At 47.0% G+C, this 26,002-nt stretch overlaps 1 gene segment (V, D, J or C); it reads right to left on the bottom strand.

The window, feature by feature from the left end:
• Nucleotides 1–23,708: 23,708 nt before the first annotated feature.
• On the bottom strand, nucleotides 23,709–24,306 carry LOC100619812 (immunoglobulin lambda variable 4-69-like). The segment is given in 2 exon segments: nucleotides 23,709–24,040; nucleotides 24,169–24,306. Coding segments are annotated over 2 exon segments (378 nt in total).
• Nucleotides 24,307–26,002: the final 1,696 nt, after the last annotated feature.

Here is a 26,002-nt window from a genome sequence, read left to right as displayed (position 1 = left end):
TGGCCCGAGAGGGCAAGACTTGGGGAGGGTTTCCCAGGGTTTAGGTGTCAGGCTGAGCTCAGGAGGCCGAAGACAAGGCTGGGTGGAGCTGTGGGTGCTCGTCCCAGGGCTGTGCACACTGGAGTCCCCTCTGCTCACTCTTCATGGCTCCTCGAGGTCCAGTTCTGTCACTGTCTGGAAGTGTGACCTCAGGCACATCATGGGACTTCCTGGAATGGGAAAGAGAGGGGGAGACACAGACACAGAAAAGGGGGAACAAAGAGACAAAAAGGGACAGAGACAGAGACAGAGAGAGAGGGAGAGACAGAGAGAGAGGGGGGGGGGATGAACACAGAGAGAAAATGATACAGAGAGTCCTGACCGGCTCCTGGCAGTTGAGTGGGTGGGTAAGTGGGGCCAGGCGTGAAGCAGAGCCTGGGCTGGCAGGGGAGGTTTCTGTCCCACTTCCCCACTGAATGCATCACTGTGGGTAACGATAATTACTACCACTGCCATAATATGCCTGGCAGAAATAATCGGCCTCATCCTCAGGCTGGACGTTGCTGATGGACAGGAATCGGTTAGTCCCAGATCCGGAGCCAGAGAAGCGCTCAGGGATCCCGTCGCCCCTGCCTGTACCTCCACTGCTGGTGACATACAGGAGGTACCGAGGGGCCTTTCCTGGGCTCTGCTGGTGCCAATAAACATAATAACTACTGGACGCACTGCTCAGGGTGCAGGAGAGTCTGGCCGAGCTCCCCAGGGCTGCAGAGGCAGAGGGAGGCTGAGTCACCACATCCTGGGAGAGGGAGCCTGCAAACAGAGAGACTCATTAATGACCCTGAACAAGGAGGAAGCCAGAAGGTGCTTTGAGATCCTCCTGAGAGGCAAGAACAGGGAGGGAGGAGGAGGCCAAAGGGGAGGTCTGGGATGGTCCTGACCTGAGCAGAAGGTGAGCAGTGAGAGACAGACGAGAGGCCAGGCCATGGCGAGAGGACCCGAGAGCTCAGCTTCAAAGAGCTCCCAGCTGAGTCTGGCCTCTCTCAGCTGCCTCTTATTCTCTCCTGGTTACCCTGTGATGATGGCTGATGGGCAGGCGGGGATTGATGCAAATCTGGGCCTGCTCCAGCCTCCTCTAGACCCCACCTGCATCCTCTCTCGGGGTCCCAGGGGGGCAGCCCTTCATGCAGGGTGTGGGGCTTGGAATCACTTGGCCCAGCCCAGCTGAGACATAACCCAGGAGGGATCCCCAGGCCTTAGAGCAGTCACAGGCACAGCCAGCTGGACTCATCCCCTCCCCCAACACCTCCAGGCTCCCCAGGCCCTTCCTGCCAGCCCAGGACCAGCCCCACAGTGTCCCCTGCTGGCTACAGGGCCCACATCCAGCCCACAAAGAGGCAGAGCTCAGGGCCCCCAGGCAGAGGAAGGTCCCTGCTGCCTCTTCTGTTCATCCCACCCAAAGGTGGAGTCTCCCTTGAGCCCCAGCCTGAGTCACCCATAGCAGCCCCTGTCCTCAGCCCCTTCCCTGGTCTGACCTCTTGCACTTTCCACACTCTTTTAGCAGGCACTGATCCAAGCCTGGGTTCCAGGGATAGAAATCTTGGCCTCTCTTTGGGCAAAGGTTCTCCTTCCCTGGCCATAGAGCCTTCCCAGAGCCCACCCCCTCCCTGCTGCCCCATCCCATCCTAATGGGACTCCTGGACCTACAGGATACTCTGCTCTCTGGGCCAGGCCAGCCCGTCCTGTCTCCCATTCTAATGGAGCTTTGCAGGCCCAGCTGGGCTCAGCTTCCAGGCCTTCTGTGCTTTCTTCCCACAAGCCCTCTCAGAAGTCACAGGGCCTCTGACTTTCACCCAATCAGTGGACCAATGAAGCATCTATTTGTTTCTCTGCTATGTCCCAGGCACTTAGGAACAGCAAGCTGACAGGCTGGACCTCCCTGCCTCCCAGAGGCCATCCTGGAGGGGCCACCATCTCATGGTACTTCAGGGTCCTAAGGGCTTACCCTCCTTCCCTGGCAGATGTTTGGGCAGCCCCTCATTCATCAGGTTTGGGCAGCCTCTCCGCTGATCCTGGGGCCATTAGGCTCAGGTTTCTTGGTGTTCTTCCCTCCCATTTGGGGTCTCATTCCTCCTAATCTGGCTCTGAGTGCATTAGATCAGCTGGTCATTGTCTAGACCCGAAGCCCCTCAGACTGGGTAAGTGCAAGAGGGGAGGGAGGGTTGGAACATGTTCAGTGGGTGCAGGTGAAGCCACCCCTCCATCCCACCTCCCCACCCTAGGGAGCCTGCTCCTACAAGGACCAGAGGGAGGGAAATGGTTCCTTCCTGCTCCCAGTTAGAGCCTGGGATCATGTCCTGTCACAGCTCTCCTCCCATGACAGATGGGTGTAAATCTTGAAATCTCTCAAACTTGTGAATGTTAAAAATTTCCCCATCGGGGAATTCTTAATTGGAACAAATTCCCTACTGGGAAACATTCCCCATTTTGATGTGAGAACTCGCCAGGATCAGAAATGGGAGGACCTCTACTCCACCCGTACTTAAGACTGCTTTAGGGGAGAAAACTCCTTACTAAACAAAGAAAGTACTTGGACCCATGCTTATGGTGGGGCAAGGAGTTCTTTGAGCCAGGCCTGTTTTTAGAATTGATACAATGGGATGCTAGGTACCTATAAAGGTCGGGCAGGTTTTCTCTTGATGAGATTAGTTGACTCAGCTGTGTTTTCTCTAGTTCAGTCTTACTGAGGAGATTTGTCAACGTAGCAGGAATTTAGATGGGCAGTCCTTTGGAAAGCATCTACAGTGATTGGTAGATGTAGGGACTTAGGGGAGGTGACATGGGTGAAAAACCCCTATATAAGAAAAAGCAGAATCTCTTGAGGATACAATCCTTTTGGAGGATCTCTGATGAGGATCGCTTGGGAAGAATCTCTTGAGAGAGGCTCTGGAGAAGGGAAGCTCTTGGAGGACAATCTCTAAGGAGGTCTCGCTGGAAGGCTCTCTGGTGAAGTCAGCTGAGATTGAGATGGCCTGGTGTCACTAGAATCCTTGTTTAGGCAGACCTTGTGGTGAGTGTTAAAAAACTGACTGACTGATTCTCTCTCTTAAGACTCAGGTCTAGGCCATATTGGCTTGAGGCCCTTCATAATTATTCCTTTCCTACTCTTTCTTTCTCTAATTCCTCATTATATTATTAATTAAAAATCTCTATAAAACCCAGTTTACTTGGGTATTTGAATAATTGGGAAGGTTTCCCTGGTGACCACCTTATATTTGATTTAAAAACCAAGACACTGTAGTGAAACATATTTTTTGCAGTCAAATTTACTCACCCTCTCTTATATCTATCACAATTTATATCTTCCACTATTTTAATCACTACAGTTTAAAACCTCAACCATTTCAACTCTAACATGGGGAAGAAGAGAACTTTTATGATTGACTGAGGAGCCAGAGACAGAAAGCCAATCCCCAGCATCCTCAGCCAAAGAGAGTCTGGAGTTCTTGTCCTTCCTCTCTGGATGGGGGTGAGGAGGGAGGTGCTGGGAGCCCCAGGTTGAAGGGAGACATAGGCTTCCCCATGGGAGGCCAGGAAATTTCCAGGGAAGGAGAAAATCTGTACTGTCCTTTGAGGTTGTTATTTCTTATGTTTCCTAAAGGCCATTGGGTAGAGTTACTGTTGATGAGGTTCAATAGGTAGGAATGATGAGCTGCTGAGGGACTAAGCAGCAGAGAATTGTAGCCAGAATTGTAGCCAGACTAGTAGCAAGAAAGGAGCCCAAGGAGCCAGGCCAGTGATCTTTGGTGAGAGGCCTGAGGCTAGGCCAGACCTGATTTGGAAGGAAACTGAATGGGATTGACATAAAATCCAGTGTTTCCAGTTGGAATCCATTTTTCCAAAGGGGTCAGACTGTAGAAGGGAGAGAATGAGTCTCTAGATATTGAGGAGAAATATTGGGAACCTCTTTATTTTCTAGATTATCTCAATAAATATCATTTTATAGAAACAAATTGTGTTCATTGGCTGATTAGAAATGTAACAGTGGGGAGACAAGCAGAATGGGAGCCTGAGTCAGTACAAGTTGAGAAAGACAAGCACAAGACTCAGGGATACCCTCAGAACCCAGAGAGAAATTAAAGACTCTTCAGGGAATGCAGGAGGTGAGATGGAGGTCCTCAGACCCTTATCCAGAGCTGACTTTCCTGGTCAGGAGTCACCAGGAGGAATTGATGGTCCCTTGTGTCCCACTGCATTATCTGGACGATATTGTCATACATGGTAGGGTCAAGATAGCTCAGAGTATGTTGGTGAGTCATTATCTGCAGGTACCAAGTCCCTGACCCTCTCAGGGGGAGTCCTCCTAAACACCAGGAACTTCACATTTTGGATGGAGTCATGGTTCTCACTCTTTCTCAATCCACAGCTGTCCAGTGAAGGTTTCCCAGCCCCAGAAGAGGGCAATGAAGGACAGCCTCGGGGGTAGTGAGGTGTAATGGATGCTCAGAGAGAGATTGGAGAACCGGAAGAAGAGAGCAAAAGAGAGACTGACTTGAGAAGAGAGGAGAGGACCCATATGTGTGAATCTTAAAAATGACTCAGACTCGGCTCTAGAAGATTTGGTTAAGCTATTCCCCTATTTTAACAATGGAGATACATCAGGAACGTATTGGGAACTTTTAAAATTACTCCACCCTACTCAGAAGGTGCCTAAGCGGAAGATAAAGTTGTAACTCCTGATTGAAACATGAACGTCCCCAACTCGTACCTTATATGTAGTAAAGCTAGAATCTTAAGCCAGGTGGTCTATTTTGAGATCTAATACAAAAAGGTGCTAAGTGTCTATAAAAGGTTAAATTAGTACCTAAAAGGTCAAGTAACTTACAAAAGGCAAGTTTAACAAAGACGTGCGAAGTATTCAGAAGATTTGTTTTAAGCTGAGAAGGTGAGAACTGAGAATGGGCAGTCCTGGGAAAAAGCGTCTACTGTGATTGGTGGAATTGAAAATTTAGGGGAGGTGGCATGAGAGAAAATTCTCTTTAAAAGGAGGTCAGTTGGGGGGCTGTTCGAAGGAGCTCGGCAGCACCCAGAGCTCCGGGGCTGACTGCGTGTTGTCGCCGAGGAAGGTGGCACCATGGGCACGGGGTAGAGGGGGAAGTTGACCTCCCCCACCGCCTCCTGGGGGTGGGGTGGGAGAAGTGTTCCAGGGGAGGGGGCGGGCGGGCGAGCGGGTGGGGGCTCGGCTGGGGGCAAGGGCGGGGGAGGGAAGCTCTCTTGGCCCTGGCACTTTTTTTTTGGGTGCGGCAGCCGCGACCCCTCCGCGCGGATGTCCCCGATTCCCGGAGCGACAGCAGCCGCTTCCTAACCTGGAAAGAGGAATGCCAGCTCCGGAGCAGACCCCTTTGGTGGAGGAGGGGCTGCAACAAACTAGCGCGGAAGCCTGTACAGACCCAGGCAGGGAACCAGAAAGTACAGCCACTAGCATTCTTGCCTCTGTGAGGGAGCAGCATGAAGTTCATTTTCCATCGTCATCTACCGGAACCCTTCCTTCTCTTCCCAACCGCTACCTCAGTTTGGAGCTTCAGTTTCAGCGACTCACCAGAGAGCCGGAAGTGGAAAGACACCTTGTTGCCAGTCGCTAGAAAGACGCAGGCGTGGAGCAGAATCGCCGAGCATTGCCGGCACGAGGTACAGACCTTGACAGCTTCATCTGCATATGTACCGAAGTTAAATACTTCATTCGTTTAGCAGAACCATAAAAAATGTTAACGCCCTCATTGCTAACTTACAGCACTGCATCTGATGCTCAAAATGCCTTCTCGTTACTTACACAGAAAGGCCTCTTTACGAATTGTTTTGTTTTCTTGACAAGCTTTAACATCACGTGATCCCCTCACATCTAAATGGAGTAGTAAGCCGTTGGACTTGACTTCTCGTGTAGACACAATAAATTCAGTTTTCTTTGGTTAAATAACAATAGTTTGATAAAGCTCCATAATATTTGGAGATCCAGGATTGGAAGTTTCTGTACACAAATGCATTATTCTAAGGGGTCGGGCTTACCTAACATTCGTTTTGAGAATTCCCTGGTCATTCTGAAGAACTCTGCATTAAGGTGTATATATACATCCTTCCACTTGTTTCATCAGCAAGAATATAGACAAACGGATTTCCTGTCAGTCCTTCCACAAAACTGTTCCTGTGTCATTGTTCTCCTGGATGACAATCCCCCAATCCCAGCCATCTCTGTCAGTAAAGTGCCTTTTTCCATCCTTACATTTCTTTAGAAGTCTGCCTGGCAGAGTTGGTTTGTTTGTTAAATAATTTCATTCTCCAGGCTGTCTTTACTACATTTTATAGTATTAATTTCTTGCAAATAAGCTTGATATCTAAAGCATCTTTGTGTGTGTGCCTCGGAACAAAGTTCCTTGTAAGAATTAAGTTCTTGGACTTCTCCATTGGTGGCGGTGTAATGACCCTGAACAATCTGCAGGGATCCAGGAGAAAAAGACACTATTCATAAGCAGAGGACAAACTGAGGGAGTGGAAACACCGAGGAAAAGCAACTGCCTGAATACAGCGGTTGTGGGCACATGACAGAGGAGAGACTCTAAACGAACACTCTAATGCAAATACTAACAACATGGCAATGGGTTCGAATCAAGAAAACATCTAATGCCCAGTGGACTTACGCGTCGGCTATGGGGGGTGGGGGGGGGAGGAAAAGAAAATGATCTCTATCTTTAATGAATAATGCTTGGAAATGATCAAATAAAATATATTAAAAAAAAGAATTAAGTTCTTACATGTTTACATAAGTATTTATGCACATGTGTGAATTCCATGAAAGGTATGGAATGAAGGAAAAGGTAAAGGCGTATATGAGAGCATGTATGGGGGGGAAATGGCATATAGAATATCATAGTTTGGTTATAAGAAGATAACTCGTGAGTGGCCAGAGGTCCCAATAGAAGCATGGCTTGGGGAGCCCCTCTTTCCTTTGGCACTGCTTTCTGGCCAAGGGCTGACACTTTACCTATCATTGCAAATTAAGGTCCACTAGCCCATACCATGAGCCCTGAAACTTTGCTTCTGTACCATTGGGCATTACTGTTTTTCAGGACTTGTTATCTGCTATAGTTGAACACGCCTATAAGTGTTTTCTCCTCTAATTGACATGTTACCTTGCTTGCTTGCAATCTGGTTTTCACTCCCTCATTTTACAAATGAGGAAACTGATGGTCAGGGTACACAGGTGACTTTTTTAATGTGCTATCATTTTTATTTTGTATATATTTTTCATTTACTTATTTTTATATGGTTTTAATGGTTTTCTGCCATTAAGACATAAGTCTTTGTGACAATAGACTATTTTCTGCTTCTGTATCTTTACTTCCTCGTACATGGCAAATATTAGGTACACAGTAAATTGTTAAATATGACCTGAATTTTCAGGTACTGTCTCAATACAAAGCCTTTCTTTAATGCCTCATTATGGTAGGAAAGTGACCCTTGGTAGTCGAAGGTAGCTATAAATAGCAGAAGCTTCTGAGGACCCTACTAAGGTAGAAAGGCAAGCTTTGATTACAGGCCTCCCATTAAACTATTTCCAGGAAACAGTCGATGCACTTCCCCACAATGGTAGTCATCAGATGATAGATTTCTCTGGTCACAATAATTCATGAAGTCACCCTACTTTAGAAGGGTTTCAGTATGCCCCAATAAGTGGAATCATGCTTTTTGTAAAAGTTACCTATCTTGAACTTTTGAAATTTAAGCTATTACCATTTAAAGTAGATTTAAGCTCATCTAAAATTACAATGCTGTATAAAATCCGCAGCGCATTTATAATTAGTGTTAAAAATAAATACCAGATTATATTATAAAATGAAAGTAATTTCTCTTAACATTCATTAGCCTAAACTTCTGATTTTCACTACGTAGAATCATTTTTAATTCCCTTCAGTTTTTTCAAGATGAATAAGTATAACTAAATCAGTAACAAAAGTATGATATTTTTCCATACAAATTCAATTTTAAGAAGGGAGGAGAAAAGTTTTTCAATTCTGGATCATTTTCTAATTGATTTACTATTAAATTTAAATATGTTATAACAATGGATGAATGTTAACGAGTAATATAAAGTTGAACAGAATTCAAAGATTGTATTTTCTATTATCTAGTTTACTAATTTTATAGAACTTGTGAAAAGTTTTAAATAACTATAAAATATCTTTTACATTTATTAACAATCTGTTTGTGTAATATAGAGTTTGGTCCCATTTCCATTTTAATTTTCTTAGCTACAAGATATATATTACTCAAGCAGATTGTGTAACATATACTGTACACTACATTCATTTAGATATTCAACTGTGGTGTGTGGGAAGGAAAGGATATTTTGGTTAATTAAGCAACTGTCATTTCTTTAGATCATTAAAACGTCACCCTTGTATTTCTACTTTCTTCGCAAATATTTTTCATTTGACTTTTCTCCAAGTGTTGAGAAAGATGTCTGTTTACGTAAAGACACTTTTTCTGCCTTATTTCCTTCTAGATAAATATATTTAAGAGCAATAGACTAGAGAATACTGTGGTAATGAAATGAGGGGAGTTTTGTGTTGTGTTTTTTTATTCCTAGAGACATCCACCAGCATACGACTATTCTTCTACCACCTGTCAGGCTCAAAGTTGGAACCCAGTGGCTGAGAGACACCTTCTACATCCATGTACTTAATTTCTGCCAAAATTCTTCACTTTTGCAACAGGAAATTTTATTGTGAATGATGCTGTCATTTGTACCCAGGAGTTTCCCTTTAAATTGAAGGTGTTATCAAATTACCAACTAGGACATTTAATAATTATCTTTTTAATATATTTATATGAATTCTTCTTCAGCTATTCATGTGAAGGTTATTTTTACATTGAATATTATCCAATATATCATTTTATCCCTCTATATACGCACACACATAAATCCTCACATCTTTTATTCATGTTCTGCTTCACCTCTGTACTGACAAATGTTGTAAGGAGCTTTCCACACAGTGTTATATGAATGTTGTTATTGGCGACTTGGAAAACTCATCTAGGTTTTTATTTGATCAGTCATTTCTGCTAGCACGTGTATTTTGAAACTAGGACTTTATTCCAATATGATTGATATATTGAGCATAACATGAATTTTGAGTTGCTTCCACTTGATTTCTTCCTGGAGAAACAGTGAGAATGCGAGGCTCTTAAACTGCACTTCATCATAGCTCACAAACTACAGCGCTTCAGACATCCGCTTCTGCTACAGCTTCAGGTCTTTGCCAAGGTAAAAGCCATATTTATCATGCTTCTCCTGGTGCAATAGTAGCTGTGAGCAGAGAAGGCCTCAACACTTCACTATCCCCAACAGTCCTGGAACAGCAATCTGCCTGCCTAACTGCCTTAACTGTTCATGCAGTATGAAGTTGAAGAAAGAGCCACTTTTTATTGTAGTGTTTATGCGTTTCTTCATCGTTTCGTATGTATAAAACTGCTACAGTTTTTCTGAGGCTTCTATCTTTTAATACGTCACTGACAAGGTTTTTATGTATTGTGACATTAAACAGATTTTCTCTAGAATCTCTGATTTCTGTTAGCTGATTTTGCATGATGCATTGCTTTTGGAGGAGCACATGTCACATTTTATTGGAACTGACTGTACGTCTTAAGAAAATTTTACTGCACAATTTACTTTCCTTGAAATATTTACCTTTTGACATTCCTAGACCAAGGTGAAAGTCATTTTTTTAATAATTTGTTTCGAGCATCTGTTGAAGAAATCTATGGATACTATCTAATTTTTTCTACGAATTTTATATGCATTTCCTTTATCATAACATTGACTCAACTTAGCCAACTTCATGTAGCATGAGGTAAAAGAGAATAAAATGTACTTTTTTTCTCTCAACCAAAGTGGAGACAATAATACTTAATACATTTGTCTTTCCTCATCCTTATGATATAAATTCTTCCTTAATCTTGATGAAGTTTTGATGTGTAAAGTTTTATTTTATCCTTGTGAAAAACTAACCCTATAAATGCTAAGCAATCTTTAACATTATAGAATGATAGGCTTTATATCTAATCTGGAATTAAAAAAAAAAAGGAGGTCAGTTGAATTGAGTGGGATTTCTGAATTTAGTTCAGGAGATTCAGTGGATGACTGGAGCTTGCTTGGAGATGATCTTGTGGTGAGTGATAAAGACTGACCCACTCTCCCTTAGCCTCAGGCCTAGGCCATTTTGGCCTAGGCCCTTTTTCTACTGCTTGGTTCAGCCTGAGCCAGGGCAATTTAAATTAATTCTCTCTCTCTCTCTCTCTCTCTCTCTCTCTCTCTCTCTCTCTCTCTCTCTCTCTCTCTCTCTCTCTTCTTCTTCGTCTTCTTCGTCTTCTTCGTCTTCTTCTTCTCCTTCTTCTCCTTCTTCTTCTTCTCCTTCTCCTTCTCCTTCTTCTTCTTCTTCTTCTTCTTCTTCTTCTTCTTCGTCTTCATCTTCTTCTTCGTCTTCTTCTTCTTCTTCTTCTTCTTCTTCTTCTTCTTCTTCTTCTTCTTCTTCTTCTTCTTCTTCTTCTTCTTCTTCTTCCCTTAATTCCTTCTTTCTTTATTAATTCAAATTTCCATAAAATCACAGCTGACATGGGTATTATCATATTTGGGAATTTCCCATGGTACCCACTTATTTTACATTTTAAGTGAAAACACTAAAATTACCCTTTAAAGTTTTGGCATTTACCATTTTTAACATTCACATATGACAGAATGTTGCCATAGTGGTGAGAGAGCTGATCCTTGGCCATCCCCAGAAGTCAGACCATGGTGGCACCCTGAGGACTCAGATAATAGAATTCTGGAACTGAAATAGAGAAGACCTGAGTTCAAATGTTCCTGCAGTCACTGAAATGTTGTGTGACCCTACCAAAGTCACTGAACCCCAATATTCCTCAGTCTCCTCATCTGTCAAATAGGCATAATAGCAACAACATCTACAGTCCAGAGTCATTTTGAGTATGGATAAATATTATATTTGTAGTGCTTATAAACTTTAAAGGATCATAAAAGTGATGATTCTTATTGAATTGTTATTTGTTTTTCTTTTTATGATTATGAGTGTCATCTCTCTGGGTGCTGTACAGTGGTCTCCCTGAAGGTGATGGCTCCCTCTGTCTAGATGTAGGAGATGAGAGACACTGTGCTCTCAGACCCACATGCATAGGCATCACACAGTGTTCTGGTATAGCACAGAAGTTCATTTATTATGTAGGCTGATGATTACATACTTCGTTGGCACACAATCAATTATATATATATATGTGTGTGTGTGTGTGTGTATATATATATATATATATATATATATATATATATTTCCATGGAACTTAATAAGACACATAGCCTAAAGAGATAGTCAACAATACATTGTTGCTATATATGAATGACATAAACAGGGTGATCTAGAGCTTAGTTCTCCCTGACCTAGGAGAATCATTGTTACTTTTGGTCAGCTTTTACAACCAATCACAATTACTTAGGAGATGGGTAACAAAACATTTTGTAACTAGATACAATGTCAGAGAAATATTTCAATGCAAACAAGATTTGAGGTTTTCCTCAATTTACAAGTTCTGTTTTTCTTGTGTTACTTTGACGTGCCTGGTTCCTGTTCATCAACAAATTCATTGGAGTGTGATAACTGTAAGGAATGATTTATTATGGTGCTCAAGCATTTGGCCAGTGTTTATTGTGGGGCCTTGATGGGCAATAATCTTTGAGCTTTAATTCTGTAAATGCAATCTTTTGGGAACAATAATCTAGGGGGATTAAAGTGGGATATATATGTATTGATCCTATAAGTATTTGCTCTCATATTATTTCTCCTGTATTGGGGAGGAAATAGCAATCATAACAAGTCCATTAGTAGGGGAAGTTGGAGAGAGAGAAGCCACAGAAGTGGGTCATCTGGGGACTTTGTTCTTGGGGAGCTGCCTTGCAGTTCTAGCCTCTCAACTGTGACCTTGTCAGCCAGTGGGGGGGGGTCTATTGACTCCCTGCATCACCTTCTGCTGCAGCCATCAGTCTCTTTAGTTCATGACTAGAAGGTTTGGTCCAAATAGGCCACCTGGTGTGCCTGCCTGTCCTCTATTATGTTTAAAATTAAGGCAAGTGCCTGACTCAGGGGGAAGAAGATGAGTTCGTTGAGGGTGGATGGCTGGCAGGACAGACCAGCAGCAAACCCCACACTATAATCCGGGGCTCCCTGGTCCTCTGACAGCCAGTATGCTCCGGCGCTGGGTTCCCACAGCTCCAGAAAACGGCTCTGAGGAGCTCATTACTCAGTGGCTCCCCTATCAGCCCAGACTGCTTTAATGGGGAAGAGCTCATGAAGAGGAGGCACAGCCAGCTCTCCTGCCTTCCCCATCCCACATCATGGGAGCCCACAAAGTCAAGGATCCTTTGGTCTCTTCACTGATTAGCCCAATCCTGCTAGAAAGGAAAACTTTCCTGGGGATTCCTGGGACAAAGAAATGCCCAAAGCAGCAGACTAGAGGGTATCTCTGATGGGACCCTAGAGCAGGAACACTCAGTTATCCCCCCAAGTATTTGACATTCATTCAGTATATGAAAAATAAATTCTCACAATTTTGCCTCCTGGGGATCCTTGGCATCAGTTTCCCCAGTGAAATTCCTGAAGGATGATGGCTACATGTTACATGGAGGGCTTCACTAGGATGCTTGGGTGTTAGTCTACGTAATATTAAAAAAAGATTATGAGAGGCCTTGCCAGGTAGCCATCACAGGGCCACCTCCCTTCTAGCATAAGAGTCTTACCAACAAACAAACCAAAAATACATGGGAGAGACACAAAGGGCACTGCTGAGCCAACCCCCTGTCCAAACAGTAGAGATCTGCTCCACAAACATATGGCAGGTCCTCAGAACCAAGACAAGGGAAATTGCCTGGGATTACAGGAGGATTCACCCCACAGGATTACATATTTGACTTGCAGACATCCTCTTGCGGACCAGTGGCAACATTTACTGGATTAGGTACACAATTTATAGGGAAATGATGTATGGTAAAGGTTTGGGTAAGCCTTTTGAAGGAACAATGATTGACAATGATTTACAAGATAGAACCAGTGGATGGAGATTGCCTCAGGGGCTCTGAGCAGCATCTTCTGGAGGATGATGAATGTCTGACCCAGTTCACTATAGAATAAGGCATGTTGTTCTTCCAGGGCTCTGGCTTATTGTTTTCTTGGCACAACATCTCCTGTTTTGGCCAGAGGGAAATGTTTGCTTGTCTCAGGCTGGGCAGCAGACTGCCTGTCTCACTGCTTCTGAGTTAATGGCTATGCAGACACCTTGCAATCTGGCGTGGGCTGGGCTGCTTTGCACAGACTGGCTCATTGGAACGCCCCAGACTTCCTAACTGCCCAGAAGATTTCTGTCCTGGGATACATTGGTCCTGGCAGCCCCTGATCTTCTGTGCTGACCATTAGGTCCGGGGACTCAAAGTCCCCTGATGGAGCGGGCTGATTTCTGGGCTTCTTGGCTATTGCTGTCATCTTCTTGGGCCATCTGCAGTCAGGCTGGTCCTGGGAACAGCTCCTCTGGCTTATCTCCCTCCTCCTGTCCAGGGTCCTGGATTGTTTCTTTCCCTGAATTCCTTTCAAAAAAATAGAACCCAATGCAATTCCGCCTCAACTCAGCATGGGCAGTAGCTGGGTGAGATGGTGAGAGGAAACTGGAGTCTCAGGATTCTCATGTTCTTCCTACAAAGGAGATCCCAGATGGAGCTCTGCACTGGAGAATCCCCGTTTCTTAGACTTGGGGCTGTTTGGCTTCTCTTCCTCATTCCTGCTTTCCAGAAATGTCCCTAACAAAGTGACAGAAATGAAGCTGATTCTTTCCCAGCATTTCTCCAGCTCTGCCTTGGAGCATGCTCAGAGCCTTGGACAGGATCAGAACCAGATGGGGCACAGACGCAGCTCTGTGGAGTCTTCTGGTCTTTGTAGCTTTCTTAGGCAACTTTCACTCCATTATTCTCTCTCTCCCATTATTCATCATTGCTTGAAGCCTCTCCCATTCTCATTATCAACCCCCACCCCTGGAGAATCTCCTCCTCCCTCAGGAACCTCACAGGGCAAATCTCTTGGCAAATGTGGGGCTTCTGTGCCTCAGTCAGCTGGTGACCACCACGACCATACCCAAAACACGATTCATACTTTCTATTGGAACAAGAGACGTGCGATGGAGGTCCTGCAAAGCTGGGCAGATGTAGCTACACTGTCAGACAAGTTATCTCTCATCAGATTTCACCAGTTTCTAACCCGGCCCAAATAGACTCAATGTTGTACTGCCTGGAGTGATGCGATTTGCATCTCTTGACAACGCTGACAATGATGTGGCTGATTTTGCAGACTCCTAGCAGGGTTTCTCGTCCTCAGGATTCAGCCTCTCCTCAGGGGATGCCTGTCAAGGTTTGTAGAGGTGTGGGCGCTTGGCCACAAGGTGTACATCATGGCGCAGGGAGTGTCAGCAGCTGCCTCTGTCTCCTCTCTTCCCATTTCCTTCCTCGTTTCTTAGTTTCCCCTTTTCTTCCCCTGGAGGGTGTCTCTGGTCATGGCCTCATGAGCACTGGCAGGGGTTCAAGGGGGGGGACCCCACCTGCATCGTCTCTCAGGGTCCAAGGGGGGGGAGGGGGGAAGCCCTTCATGCAGGGGGATCCTTTGGGTCATTTGGTCCAGCCCAGCTGAGCCGTCACCCAGGAGGGATCACAGGGCTCAGAGCAGCCACAGTAACAGCCACCTGGGCTCACCCCTCCCCCAACACCTCCAGGCTGCCCAGGCCCTCACTGCCTGCCCAGGACCAGCCCCACAGCGTCCCCTGCTGGCTATAAGACCCACATCCAGGCCACAAGGAGGCGGAGCTCAGGGCCTCCAGGCAGAGGGAGGTCTCTGCTGCCTCTTATGTTCATCCCACACAGAGGTGGAGCCTCCCTTGAGCCCCAGCCTGAGGCACCCAGAGCAGCCCCTGAACTCAGCCCCTTCCCTGGCCTGGCCTCCTGCCCTCACCACACTCTGCTAGCAGGCACTGATCCAGGCCCAGTTCCAGGGCTAGAAATCTTGGCCTCTCACTGGGCAAACGTTCTCTTTCTCTCACCATAGAGCCTTCCCAGAGCCCAAGCCCTGCCCGCTGCCCCATCCCAGCCTGCTGGGGCTCCTGGACCTACAGGAAACTCTGCTCTCTGGTTCAGGCCAGCCTGTCCTGTGTGCCATCCTCATGGAGCTCCCCAGGCCCAGCTGGGCTCAGCTTCCAGGCCTTCTGGGCTCCCCCACAAGCCCGCAGGGTCAGCGTAATAGAAACATAATGACTGATTCAGTTTGAAAACCAGATTCGGGAAAGCTGCCCCACCTTGCAGTGACTCTGCAGGTCTGTCTGTGAGGCCTTCTGGCAGGAGCTAGAGAGGTCTGGGAGAGGCTGTCCAGAATACCCTGGGCTGGCATGTTTAGAATGCAGGACTGAAGCTGAAAGAGGCCAGTCAGAGACTCTGAGGAGGAGAGGAAAAGCCTGGCCAGAGACAGGAAGCTGGTCTCTTCCAGGGCTGGAGCTGGTGTTCTCTCCTGGGCCTGACCTTCCCTGACAGGGGGATCTGGGCCTGCTGCCCAGAGGAAGCATCAGCACCTAGAAGGGAAGGGAAGCCAGGGGATCCCTGTCTCTGTCTGTCTGTCTCTGTGTCTCTGTCTGTCTGTCTCTGTCTATCTCTTTGTCTCTGTCTCTGTCTCTCTGACTCTGTCTCTTTGTCTCTGTCTCTGTGTCTGTGTCTGTATCTCTCTCTCACTTTTACTAATAAATAATTGTGAATTCATATCCAATCTCCAGGAACTTTACTCATCGCACTCCTCAGGGGACTTTGGGCAGCCTCTCAGCTGAGTCTGGGGCCATTTGTGTCAGCCCAGCTTCCTGAAGGAGTCCCTGAGGGAGACCCAGACCCTGCCTAGGGCCATCTGCATGGAGGGGGGATGAGATCTCTCACTTGGATCCACTGCCACAAGGATGGGTATTTGACAGGGAACAGGGAGGAAGAGCTAAAGGAAGGCAGAGGGGAGTGATGGACTGGACTCACAGCCAAAGCCTGGTCAGGCCTCCAAAGCCAGTGCTGAGAAGAAGCCAGAGACAGGCACAGTCTTGCTGGGAAGGTCAACAATGGCTGCAGCCTTTGCTCAGCCTTTCCTGGGTCAGAGGCTTCCCAGCAGCTCAGCCTGGCAGCCCTTCCCAGAGGAAACGTCTCTTTGCTCTCTTCTGTCATTAGACCAGATTCTGCTTACTATGGCAGGAGAGGAAGCCCTGGCAGGAGCTGCTGTGAGCTGTTGGGACCCTCTGAGTGACTGTGGAAGGGAAACGTCCTGGAGGGGTCTGGCACCACCTGCACAGAGAGGTGTCGGGACACCCAGTGCCATTAGCTGGTGGAGTCAGACCTTTGGGGACTCAATCTGGGAGTGCCCTGGGGGAGGCAGGGGGGGTGAACTTAATCCTAAGGGCAATCACAGAAATCCTACTAGCTGGCTCTTACCCACATCAGGGCTCACTCTTCGTCCTCTCACAGGTCCAGCTCTTCTGTCAGAGCCCCCTCTCAGGTCCCAAGTCATTCCTTGTCCTCTCCCGAGGAGTTCATGCCTTGTTAACAGGCTTCTTCTCATCCAAATCTCTGGTTCTCAGCACTGGGAACACCAAAATACATGTTTGTGTCCTCTAGAAGACACTGAGTTCTCAGTTATTTGTTTTTCTTTAAAAGAAAGTCTCTCATCTTCTATCTTAGCATCAATGTTGATTCTAAGACAGAAGAGAAGTAAGAACTAGGCTATGGGGGTGAAGAGATTTATCCAGGGTCACACAGCTAGCAAGTGCCTGATGGCATATTTGAACCTAGAACCTCCCGACTCTAGGCCTGACTCTCCATCCACTGAGGCACCCAGCTGCCTCCCTTCTCAGTTATATGTGAAAAAAACCACAATTAGTAAGTGTCCATCATAACCCATATATTGTGGCAACAACACCCCAATGAGATGACAAAGAGTCAGACAGGGCTGAAGGTGCCTGAGGGACAGCTGTGTTAGACCCAGGAACATGGAAGAACTCTGTGTCCTTTGGGAGTATACGGAGTATATATATGGGAGTATATATAGTATACGGAGAGAGTATTTAATGTGCAGGTATAAATATAGGAAAGGGGAAGGTCATTGGTTTCAGGGAAAGAGAGGCATCATGAGATCAGGGCACTGGGAGAGCCTTCACGTCAAGGTCAGAATCTAAAGAAAATGAGGGTCTCCCAAAGGGAGAGGAGGCAAGAAGGGCATTGAATGGCATGGGGAACCAGGAGTGCTAAAATCAAGCTGATGGACAATGGATCATCCAATCAGAAGGACATATACCTGGCCATAAGATAATGGGAGGGGAAGGATTTGGAATAAGGTGTGAGGAAGGTTGGGCTGGGTTTGAAATCTGTGATAAACAAACAAAACCACTTCTGTACAGGGCTGAAGAATCAATGAAATCTCGTAAAAGGAAACTACTTTCAGTGAACTGCCTTCTCAGCAGAGGCCAGAGAAGAAAATCACCTAAAGGCTCTGGGCCTCCCTTTCCTGCTCAATAAACTAAGTGAACTGGACGTCCTTGTTTTTGAAGTCACTTCCAGATCTACATCTGGGATCCTGGGATCCCCATCAATCAAGAATGTCAGCAAGGAGATGACTCGGTGGATTGAGAGCCCAGCCTGGAGACAGGAGCTCAAACCCAGCTTTAGACACTTCCTAGCTGGGCAAGTCACTGCACCACCATGGTCTAACCCTTACCATTCTTCTGCCTTAAAAACCAATACAAAGTATTGATTCTAAGACCGAGAAAATGAAGGACGGAAGGAAGGAATTGATTAGTATGTATGACGTGCCCAATAGTTCCAGGTTTCATGGATACAGAAAAAAGGAAAAGCAACCCCTAAATGAATAGACGTCAGAGGCTAAGTGCAGGACGACACTCAAACAAGTAATAAAATAAAAAAAAACTGGACATAAAACAGGTCAATGAGAGACAATCTCAGAAAGCAGGCATTAAGATGATGGATCTCTGAGACAGACTTTTTGCAAAAGGAAGGCCAGATTTTACTGAGACTTGAAGGAAATCAGAGAAGCAGGAAGCTGGGGATGAGCAAGGATGGAATTCTGAGCTTAGAAAGACAGCCAGGGAGAATGGGCAGAGTTGAGAGACAGTGACTGTGTAAGGAAGAGCAGGGAGCCCATTGTCACTGGATGGAAGAATAGGTGGGGTTTGCGGAAGGAGAAGGAGGGTCAATTCCAGAAGCCTAGAAAATGGCTACCCAGTGAAGGGCAGTGAAAGCCAAGCAGAGGATTTGAACATTCATTCTGGAAGTCATTTGGAGCCACTGGAGCTGCGTGAATACAGGAGGCAGGATGGTGATATGGGAAATATGAGCTATTGTTAAATTGGTATAGATAGTTATTGATAGGCTAATGGAGATTCGGTTCTTGGCCACTGAGAATTTGGTTGGACCAATAGTTTAAGTATTTGGCTGGGCATAGCTTTCTTAAAAAAAAAAACCCTATTTATTCATATTATTTCAAAAAGAACAGGGAAAGGAAAAGGAAACGGAAAGGTAGGAAATATATTGAGTATTGATTTATTTACCCTAAATCTAAAATAACTGTCTAACCTATCTAAATCAGAACCAAATCTGCCTCTCCCAAGAAGTCTTCCCTGATTAATTGGGGATACTTTAACTCTTACTGTCTGTCTTCAAAAAAACCCCTAAAGACTGACTATCTCCATTATTAAACGAATCCATTTCTTTATCTCATTGAATATATTTAGAAATGCAGAACCTGCTCTCTCTCCAGTCAGAGAAAGGTCTTATCTGTCAGCTGTTAGACAGACTGTCTTCTGATTGAACTTGTTCTTTGCCTCCACCTAGTGGATTTCCAGAGTACTGCACAGGTATTTGATTTGGATGTAGAGTTCTATAGAGATTTTCCAAACTCTCTATCACCAAATTCTTCCCAATAGCTCAAAGCCATCTCCCTGGACTCCCTTCCTCAGCAAGGGAAATCCAAGGGGTGTCTGTTTATCAACCGACTCTTCCCAGGCAGCCTTGAGGAATCCAAAACCTCCGACCTCTTCAAAATTCTCTCTCTAAATTAAAGGAGCCCTGATAGCTTTTTAAAGCTCTATGTATGAGGCTCAACTTCTTCCTTCTATCTCAAGCCTTTTCTTTAACTCAACTAATTCCCTTAATTTGAGATTTAATTTTACATCCTTCCTGGGCTTCTTTGAAAAGACACATTTATTAGAGACGCGCCTTTCTCAAATGAAGCAAACACCTAACTATTCTTATTCTAAAGCTAAACTAAGCTATAATCTACGCTAAGGACAGAGAGAAATACAGGAAAAATAAAAGGAGAAAGTAAGGAAAGTTCTTGCAACAATGCAAGTCAAACATTACAGTTACAAAAAAAAGTGAAATGCAAACAACTGCAATAACAAAATAACCCTTTATCATTCATAGAGTAACTGCCTGCCCAGGACCAGCCCCACAGCGTCCCCTGTTGGCTACAGGACCCACATCCAGGCCACAAAGAGGCAGAACTCAGTACCCCCAGGCAGAGGAAGGTTCCTGCTGCCTCTTCTGTTCTTCCCCCCAACAGTGGGGCCTCTCTTGAGCCCCAGCCTGAGGCACCAGAGCAGCCCCTGTATTCAGCCCCTTCCCTAGCCTGGCCTCTTGTCCTCACCACACTCTGCTAGCAGGCACTGATCCAAGTCTGGGTTTCAGCCCTAGAAATCTTGGCCTCTCACTGAGCAAAGGTTCTCCTTCCCTGACCTTCGAGCCTTCCCAGAGCGCAGCCCCTGCCTGATGCCCATCCCGGCCTGCTGGGGCTCCTGGACCTACAGGAAACTCTGCTTTCTGGTTCAGGCCAGCCTGTCCTGCCTGCCATCCTCATCGATCTCCCCAGGCCCAGCTGGGCTCAGCTTCCAGGCCTTCTGGGCTCCCCCCACAAGCCTTCAGGGTCAGCGTAATAGAAACATAATGACTGATTCAGTTTGAAAACCAGACTCTGGAAAGCTGCCCCACCTTGCAGTGACTCTGCAGATGTGTCTCCAGAAATTGTGTCTCCTCGGGGCAGTCAAAGGGAAAGTCCAAGCTGCCCCCATTCTTGCTCATGGCTGCTCCTCCTTCTGGTTCTTCTTCTCTACCTCTCATCACTGAAGGGCTCAAGGCATTCACAGAGAAAGCTTTGGGTCATGGAATAAGCTTCTCCCCAAAGCTTCCACAAACACAGAAATCTTTCCCTGGGAGATCAATTAGTCTGTAAAATGTCCTTCTTCTGTTACGGCGTGCTTTTTCTCCACTAAAAGCTCATGTACTTCTACTTCGAGTTGGCTCTGCACAGACATAATAAAACTCATTTCCTTCTTCCGGTTAATATACAGGAATGACGTGCGGTTCTTCCATTTGCATTGATATTCCATCACCTTCAGGGTCATTAATCAGAGGCAGGGATGAGGTCTTTGCTCTCTGGGCAGCAGGACGCCGATTCCCCAGGACCAACATTCAGTTTTGTCAGCCTTATGTGACTCATCCCGACCCCACTGGGGATTTGGGGGCACAGACGCCCCAGTGGTTTGCCATTCCTTCTAAGGCTCATTTTTACACCAGAGGAAATTGAGGCTAACAGGCCATAAAGACTGGCATGAGTGGCCTGTTCAGGTATCTGCCACAAGCTCTGTAGCCTTGATGCTTCCTACTTGACATCTGTTGGCTCTCATGCCTGGTCACAATGGAGAACAGTGTGGGACTGCGAAAGGTGAGTCCTGGCAGGGCCTCATCACATGTCAGAAGTCATAGGAGCTTCTCCAAAAGTGAATAAGTTGGTCCTATATATGTCAGGTGGGGGCTAGTCCAGTAGCTGCTTCCTGCCTGTGCCCCATGGGGTAGGTTCGAGGGAAAGTTATGCCCTGCTTCACCCTCTAAAAACTAGCCATGACACTGGGAACACTGGCAGGAAAAAGCCTTCCATGCTCCTGGGTCTGGGGGAATGAGAAGGACTGGCAGGAACCCAGCCCTAGCTCTGAGAGTCCAGAAACAGAGAAGTAACATGAGGGCCTTGACTCCCCTCTTGATGCTCCTCTCTCTCTGCACAGGTTTTGGGGGAGACTCTGGGCTCTGAGGAGTGGATGAGGGCTGAGGTGGGCAGGAAGCAAAGATCCCCCCCCCCATTGACAGCCCCATCTTCATCTCTGTCCTGTTGTTTTCAGGGTTCACATCTCAGGTGGTGGCGACTCAGGGACCTTCTCTGACTGTGATCCAAGGAAGAACCTTCACCTTGACCTGGTGCTCCAGTGCAGGGGCACTAATCACTGGCCTCTGTCCTTACTGGTTCCATCAGAAATCTGGCCATGCTCCCAGCACTCTGATCTATAGAGCCAACAATCCTTCATCAGGGGTCCCTGCCTGTTTTTCTGGGTCCCTCCTGGGAAACAAGGGTGCCCTCACCATCCCAGTGGTCCAGTCTGAGGATTAGGCTGGTTATGACTGTTCTATATGGCACAACAGTTCTTGTCACTGTGAAAAGAGAATTCTTTCTGGAGTTAACACTGTAAGGGAGTTTGCAAGTCACTTGCTAAAATGAGTGATAACTCTATAACTCAACACTAAGTAAGAGAGTTGGCAAGTCATTTGCTAAAGTAGGTGATAACTCGATCAGTGAGAATCTTGTATATGATAAGAGTTAACACCTTAGAGGTGTGTGTAATTGGAATCTGTTACCCTAAAAAAACTATGATCCCCAGCAAAACTATGATTCCCAGAACTCCACGCAATTCCTTTCATTACATGCTGAGGTAGACAGGATATAAATTGGGTGGAGGTCCATCTCTCTCCCTCTTTTCCTTATGGTGGCAGCTTTGATGGAGCAAGGATTTTTGAGCAGGTAGAAAACTTAGTCACATGGTTCTATTTTGTCATGTAATAAACTTCATGAAATAATACTTGAAGTATTGGACATTAATTTAACTCTTACAGGTGAGAAGGTGATCCCATAGATACTGCCTACTGGGCAGTGATAGATAATTTGTAAACTGTAATTGGCCCCTGTGAAGAGGGGAAGGGACAAGGAGTCACCATCAAAGCAAACCCCATACTCCTTTGGTGGGAATTGTCTTAGAGAAGATAGTGTGAAGAGATTGTCTTCTGGAGATAGTCTTGGATAGTCTTCAAGGGAGTTTTGCTGGCTTCAAGCTCAGCTTCTACTTGGACTCTGACTCCTAGATTGCTTCCTTGAGTGAGTGAAAGGCTTTTCACTTTCCTACCTTCTGGAGAGACTAACTTCCATCTTGGAGGAGGCTATGTGGTTACTCACTATCAGCCTTCTTGGTTGAGAGCTAATCAATAACTTCTCCATCCCCCTCACATTTCTCTTCTTTATTGTTTCCTCATCATTTGTAAATAAATTTTTCTGACCCAAGATATAATAAATACTGATGACCACACTTTCATATAATCATTGTCAAACCATTAATTTTATCCTTTACAATAGCACAGTGATAGCCTGAGATAGAGAACTGAACAAATATCTCCAGCCCAGATGGGTCCCAGATGCATAGGCTACCAAGGTTTGTGGGCTGTCCAGCTTCCAGGTCAGGCTCAGGGTACTCCTCATGCCTTCTCCTGATCTGCACATGTTCCACAGGCCGGGTTTAACAGTGGGTCCTTTAGAGTCTGGGGCCTGGGCAGGCAGGGCAGAGAGTTTCTGAAATCTCTTAGTAGCCAGAGTTTTGGGGCTCCTTGAAGGGACATTACTAGGAGCCTGAGGGTGAAAACACAGTTTCTGAGGGAATGTTCCCCTTCCTGGAGAAGGCCCCTGTTTTTCACATCTTTATAAAGAGGAAGACAATAGAATGTGTAGATTGTTGGCTCTCTCACTGTTCATGAAGATGACGTCCTAGAAGGTCCAAGACTTAGGCATTGTAAAGATGAAAATGAATATTTAATAATTAAGGGTTTTTTGAACATTATTTTATTTGATCATTTCCAAACATTATTCCCATTTCCTTCCTGAAATCGTCATTTCCCTTTTTCTTCCCCTGGAGGGTGTCTCTGGTCAGGGACTCATGAGCACTGGCAGGGGTTCAAGGGATCCCCTCATACAAACAAGATTCTATTCCCTGAGAGCAAACTGGGGCACAGCGAGAGCATGGCAGGGAGCTTCCTCTCAGCTCCTCTCCACCAGCCAAATCCTGAGCCCTGAAGGCTAAACGGAATCACTCCTCTGGTGTCTTGGTCATCCCAAAGGAGGCTGGGACATGGAGGGAAATACTGGTGATGGGGTGAGAAGACCTGAGTTCCAGCTTTAGTCTGTGTGACCTTGGGCAAGTCACTGCTGAACTGGGTAAAATAGAGACACACACAGAGAGAAAGAAGGAAAGAGCCAGAAAAAGAGACAGAGACAGAAATGGAGAGGGAAAGTTTGAAAGACAGGGAGACAGACAGAGAGAAAGAGGACAGAGACTGGGAGGGAAAGAACAGCTGACTCTCCCCTAGCAGCACCCTGGTGTTGCTCAGGAGCCTGGGGACAAGCGAGCAGCTGCTGCAGGCCTGACAAGGAGGTTTTTGTCCCACTTCCTCACTGAATGTATCACTGTGTAAAACGAAAGCTACTACCACTGCCATAATATGACTGGCAGAAATAATCGGCTTCATCCTCCGGCTCGACGTTGCTGATGGACAGGAATCGGTTAGTCCCAGATCCGGAGCCAGAGAAGCGCTCAGGGATCCCGTCGCCCCTGCCTGTACCTCCACTGCTATAGATATACAGGAGGTACCGAGGGGCCTTTCCTGGGCTCTGCTGGTGCCAATAAACATTTCTACCACTGAGTTCACTGCTCAGGGTGCAGGAGAGTCTGGCCGAGCTCCCCAGGGCTGCAGAGGCAGAGGGAGGCTGAGTCACCACAGCCTGGGAGAGGGAGCCTGCAAACAGAGAGACTCATTAATGACCCTGAACAAGGAGGAAGCCAGAAGGTGCTTTGAGATCCTCCTGAGAGGCAAGAACAGGGAGGGAGGAGGAGGCCAAAGGGGAGGTCTGGGATGGTCCTGACCTGAGCAGAAGGAGAGCAGTGAGAGACAGACAAGAGGCCAGGCCATGGCGAGAGGACCCGAGAGCTCAGCTTCAAAGAGCTCCCAGCTGAGTCTGGCCTCTCTCAGCTCCCTCTTATTCTCTCCTGGTTACCCTGTGATGGTGGCTGAGGGGCAGGCGCGGATTGATGCAAATCTGGACCTGCTCCAGCCTCCTCCAGACCCCACCTGCATCCTCTCTCGGGGTCCCAGGGGGGCAGCCCTTCATGCAGGGGGGTTGTTGGAGTCACTGGGCCCAGCCCAGCTGAGACGTCATCCAGGGGGGATCACAGGGCTCAAAGTAGTCACAGGCACAGCCAGCTGGGCTCTTTCCCTCCTTAGGCCCTCACTGCTTGTCCAGAAAAAGCCCCACAGCGTCCCCTGCTGGCTACAAGACCCACATCCAGTTCACAAGGAGGCAGAGCTCAGGGCCTCCAGGCAGAGGGAGGTCTCTGCTGCCTCTTATGTTCATCCCACCCAAAGGCAGAGCCTCCCTTGAGCCCCAGCCTGAGGCACCCAGAGCAGCCCCTGTCCTCAGCCCCTTCCCTGGCCTGGCCTCCTGCCCTCAGCACACTCTGCTAGCAGGCACTGATCCAGGGCTGTGTTCCAGGGACAGAAATTGTGGCCTCTCACTGGGGAAAGGTTCTTCCTGGCTTTCGAGCCTTCCCAGAGCCCAGCCCTGCCCGCTGCCCCATCCCAGCCTGCTGGGGCTCCTGGACCTACAGGAAACTCTGCTCTCTGGTTCAGGCCAGCCTGTCCTGTCTGCCATCCTCATGGAGCTCCCCAGGCCCAGCTGGGCTCAGCTTCCAGGCCTTCTGGGCTCCCCCACAAGCCCGCAGGGTCAGTGTAATAGAAACTTAATGACTGATTCAGTTTGAAAACCAGATTCGGGAAAGCTGCCCCACCTTGCAGTGACTCTGCAGGTCTGTCTGTGCGGCCTTCTGGCAGGGGCTGGAGAGGTCTGGGAGAGGCTGTCCAGAATACTCTGTGCTGGCATGTTTAGAATGCAGGACTGAAGCTGAAAGAGGTCAGCCAGAGACTCTGAGGAGGAGGGGAAAAGCCTGGCCAGAGCCAGGAAGCTGGTCTCTTCCAGGGCTGGTGCTGGTGTTCTCTCCTGGGCCTGACCTTCCCTGACACGAGACCTGGGTCTGCTGCCCAGAGGGAGCATCGGCACCTAGAAGGGAAGGGAAGCCCGGGGATCCCTGTCTCTGTCTGTCTGTATCTCTGTCTGTCTGTCTCTGTCTGTCTGTCTCTGTCTATCTCTGTCTCTGTGTCTCTCTCTCTGTCTCTTTGTATCTGTCTCTGTGTCTCTGTCTCTCTCTCTCTCACATTTACTAACACATAACTATGAATTAATATCCAATCTCCAGGAACTTTAATCATTGCACCTCTGAGAAGTCACAGGTTCTCAGACATTCAGTCAATCGATGAACCAATGAAATGTTTCTTTTTTCTCTGCTAAGTGCCAGGCACTGTGCTTGGCCTGAGCAAGGCCAGGATGAGAGTCCAGACCTCCCTGCCTTCCAGAGGCCACCATGGAGGGGATGGGATCTTTTTGTATCAGAGTGTTCCATGGTTTAACCTGCTTCCTGGCAGATGTCTGGGCAGTCCCTCGTACGGCACTCCTCAGGGGGCCTCTCAGCTGAGTCTGGGGCCATTCGTGTTCCCCCAGCATCCTGAAGGAATCCCTGAGGGAGATGCAGACCCTGCCTAGGGCCATCTTCATGGAAGGGGGATGAGATCTCCGTATCTCTAGGATCCATTGCCACAAGGGTAGGGATTTGACAGGGAACAGAGAGGAAGAGCTAAAGGAAGGCA

This window comes from Monodelphis domestica, chromosome 3 (assembly GCF_027887165.1).
Source record: "Monodelphis domestica isolate mMonDom1 chromosome 3, mMonDom1.pri, whole genome shotgun sequence".
Lineage (NCBI taxonomy): Eukaryota > Metazoa > Chordata > Mammalia > Didelphimorphia > Didelphidae > Monodelphis > Monodelphis domestica.
Note: the sequence above shows the minus strand (reverse complement) of the source record. Positions and strands in the feature narration are given on the sequence as shown.